A 2,869-nucleotide genomic window follows, 5' to 3' on the forward strand; every position below is an offset into this window, starting at 1 on the left:
CACGTGCAGTCATAACGTCCCATTGCGTCCCTTGACATAAATTTTGCACGAGCAAACGGCTGAACCTCCGCCCCCTCTGTGTGCAGGAATAAACATGAGCTTCCACATCTTGTGTTGGGAGTTTAACTGGCAATATAAAAATGGATTAATTTGAGTAGATACTCAAAAGGAGACTTGCTGTATTTAAATAATTTACATCCACCATYAGCATTACCAACAGCCTACTTGATTATAGTTAAGAACCGTGTTTTTTCAACATCAAGGAAAAAAACTTAATATATACTAGATATTGAGTTATTTGAAATGTTTTATGCTCACCCTGTAAATTTAACATGAAACCTTTAAAAAAATTGAATAAAAATATTTGATCTAAGCCAACAGTTTGATTTTAAATCATGTATAAATCCTAAAAAAAAAAAAAAAGCTTGAGACTCATAAGGAGCCAGCCCGCTCTGAATATGGTGCTGTGTCTTTAAGGGCTCTTGCTGTAATTCTTTCAGCAATCACATGGTCATGAAAAAGAGATCAAGCTTGAAGTCATCCACACAAACACAGACAGAAAAGAAGAGAAAAAAAAAACTTCCCTTGGATTTTGAATTATGCAGCAGCAGCTTCCTGTATTTTTACACCTGATCTGAGCCCAGCAGACAGACTGACTGGAAGAGCTACAAGAAAGTTCCCTTTGCTTTAATTTTTTTTTACATTCCATTTTTTAATTCTTTAAAAAGGAAAAAAAAACATTATCTGCTGTTTTTACTGATTAGGAATGCTTCTAAACAACCTATGCTGGCTGTGGACTTCATTTGTATTTTTTCTACATAAAGGCAGGTAAGAAACTGATTTGCGTGCTGTTAGTGCAAACATTTCGGCTGCTTATTTGYTTGCGTGCTGCATTTGATACGTTTTGACAGCTTCGTAGTGTTCCAGCGCTGCAAGGATCTCGTCAACTCTTCTGTCACAAGTTAAATATTGTATGATTTATAATGACGACAGCAGATCTGCCAGGAGWAAATAAGTCCATAGAAAATTCATTATTACTGTGAATATTCTTACAATTTGGCCCTTTGTGAAAACATTAAGATGATGCCTCTAAAAGCCAAACCCGGAAATATACAGTAGATAGTCTTCTTTACCCAACAAGGTATCTTTAATTAATGTCAGTGTGGTTGTAATATACATACTTTCTGTGGGTATTTAAAGTTGCAAATCTATTGAACATGAAACTAGAAAGTTGTCTACTAATCTGTTTCCAGTAACTGATTAAACATCTTATAATCTAATTAGCAAATCTGTCATATCCTGATTAAAAAAAGGGTGTGGTCTTTAAATGAAATTAATAAATTGAACTTAACATTACATTAAACCTAAATGTTAAACATAACTATTTTAATTAATTTGTTTTGGTGTAACTGAACATTTTGTTCCAGTGCAATGTTAAAGTTACTCCAAAATTCACAAAGGAGTGCCTGTCTCCATGAAAAAGAAGGATGTGGAAATAAACTTACAAAAAGGCAAGAAAATTAGTGTTTGGTAAATTATTTCTTTGATGTAACGATGCTTCTTGGCAATAAATCTTATACAGTTGAAAACCCTGTTAAATGGTGCCACATTTGTAAGGAACGTGCATTTGTGGGATGAGCAGTAGAGTGGAGAATGTGAAACATAACTGTAGCTGTACAATCAATAATCTAAAATGATAAAACATCACCTACAAAATACTCCTGTACAGATTAGTGATTTTAAAGTTATACCAAAGAGAAACACAACTTTACAATGGATGACATTGGGCTTTTATTTAAATAGTAAATTAAGCATTTCCTATTTAGCCTTAAATGTTTTATATTTAAGATCAAGTACATATTTTCACATTGTTTCGCAACCCCTCTCAGACAAAAATAGACATAATAAATGTTTAATAAAATTCTGACACAACAAATAGGTAAAAACCCATTTTATGGTGTGGTTGGCCCGTCACCTGGCAGGTCTGTGTTCTGTAAGGAGATGAAGTTCCCCAGCAGAGCGTCCAAGCCCCCGTCTCCGTCGGACTTCCTGGACAAACTGATGGGGCGCACCTCTGGCTACGACGCTCGCATCAGACCCAATTTCAAAGGTAAACACAGCTCACAGAAAAATAAATGCTCATTTTGAATGTGAGACATATGTCTTTAAAAAAAAACAACATGGTTTTATATTGACCCACAGCCTTTGGTGTAATTTTTTAAATCTCTTATCAAAGACACTTGATGGTGACAGAAAAGTGCAGTCACCATGGCATGCTACCCCACAGGCCTATTTCAGTCCAATCTTGAGCCCCACTTGTGAGTGAAGTCAGTAAATTCTCTCTGACAGACTTCACCCTTAGCCTYTGGGGTCGCATTTCATCTTTATTTCATCGTTGCTCCACATCCTTGTCAGTCACTGGAAGCTGGGGTAAATCCCAGCAGACTATCTGTAAATACAACAATATAACTAAAAAAATCAATAAATTAGTACATCTGAAAATGACTCTGTGAAATATTTTGGATTTTACCGATCCAACAATCAGATTGCAGCAATGGGAACATGCTGGAATGAAGATTTAGTCTGGTGTCAGCAGTTAGGGGAAATAGTTTTCACAATGTTGTTTGCTTCTGTCAGGTCCTCCTGTCAACGTCACCTGCAACATCTTCATCAACAGTTTTGGATCCATCACAGAGACAACTATGGTGAGTTCATCAGCATAACAATGGAAATTTTTCCCATGCTGTTTAGTAACTTCACCTAATGGAAGCATACATAAAGTAAAGAGGATTGGTCCAAGCACTGAACCCTGAGGAACTCCATGACTAACTCTGGTGTAAGAAGAGAGGAGTTTGCCATATATATATAT

The 2,869-nt window shown here is 36.0% G+C and overlaps 1 protein-coding gene across 2 annotated transcripts in view; it reads left to right on the top strand.

The window, feature by feature from the left end:
* Positions 1-2,869, top strand: part of glra4b (glycine receptor, alpha 4b) — a 15,234-nt gene continuing 12,365 nt past the window's right edge. For both annotated transcript variants that reach the window (XM_014006794.1, XM_014006795.1), the window contains exons 1-3: positions 1-828; positions 1,983-2,110; positions 2,638-2,705. In XM_014006794.1, the coding sequence (XP_013862248.1) occupies positions 767-828; positions 1,983-2,110; positions 2,638-2,705 (258 nt within the window). In that variant the 5' untranslated portion in view covers positions 1-766. The remainder of the gene's footprint in view (positions 829-1,982; positions 2,111-2,637; positions 2,706-2,869) is intronic.

This window comes from Austrofundulus limnaeus, unplaced genomic scaffold (genome assembly GCF_001266775.1).
Source record: "Austrofundulus limnaeus strain Quisiro unplaced genomic scaffold, Austrofundulus_limnaeus-1.0 Scaffold37, whole genome shotgun sequence".
NCBI lineage: Eukaryota > Metazoa > Chordata > Actinopteri > Cyprinodontiformes > Rivulidae > Austrofundulus > Austrofundulus limnaeus.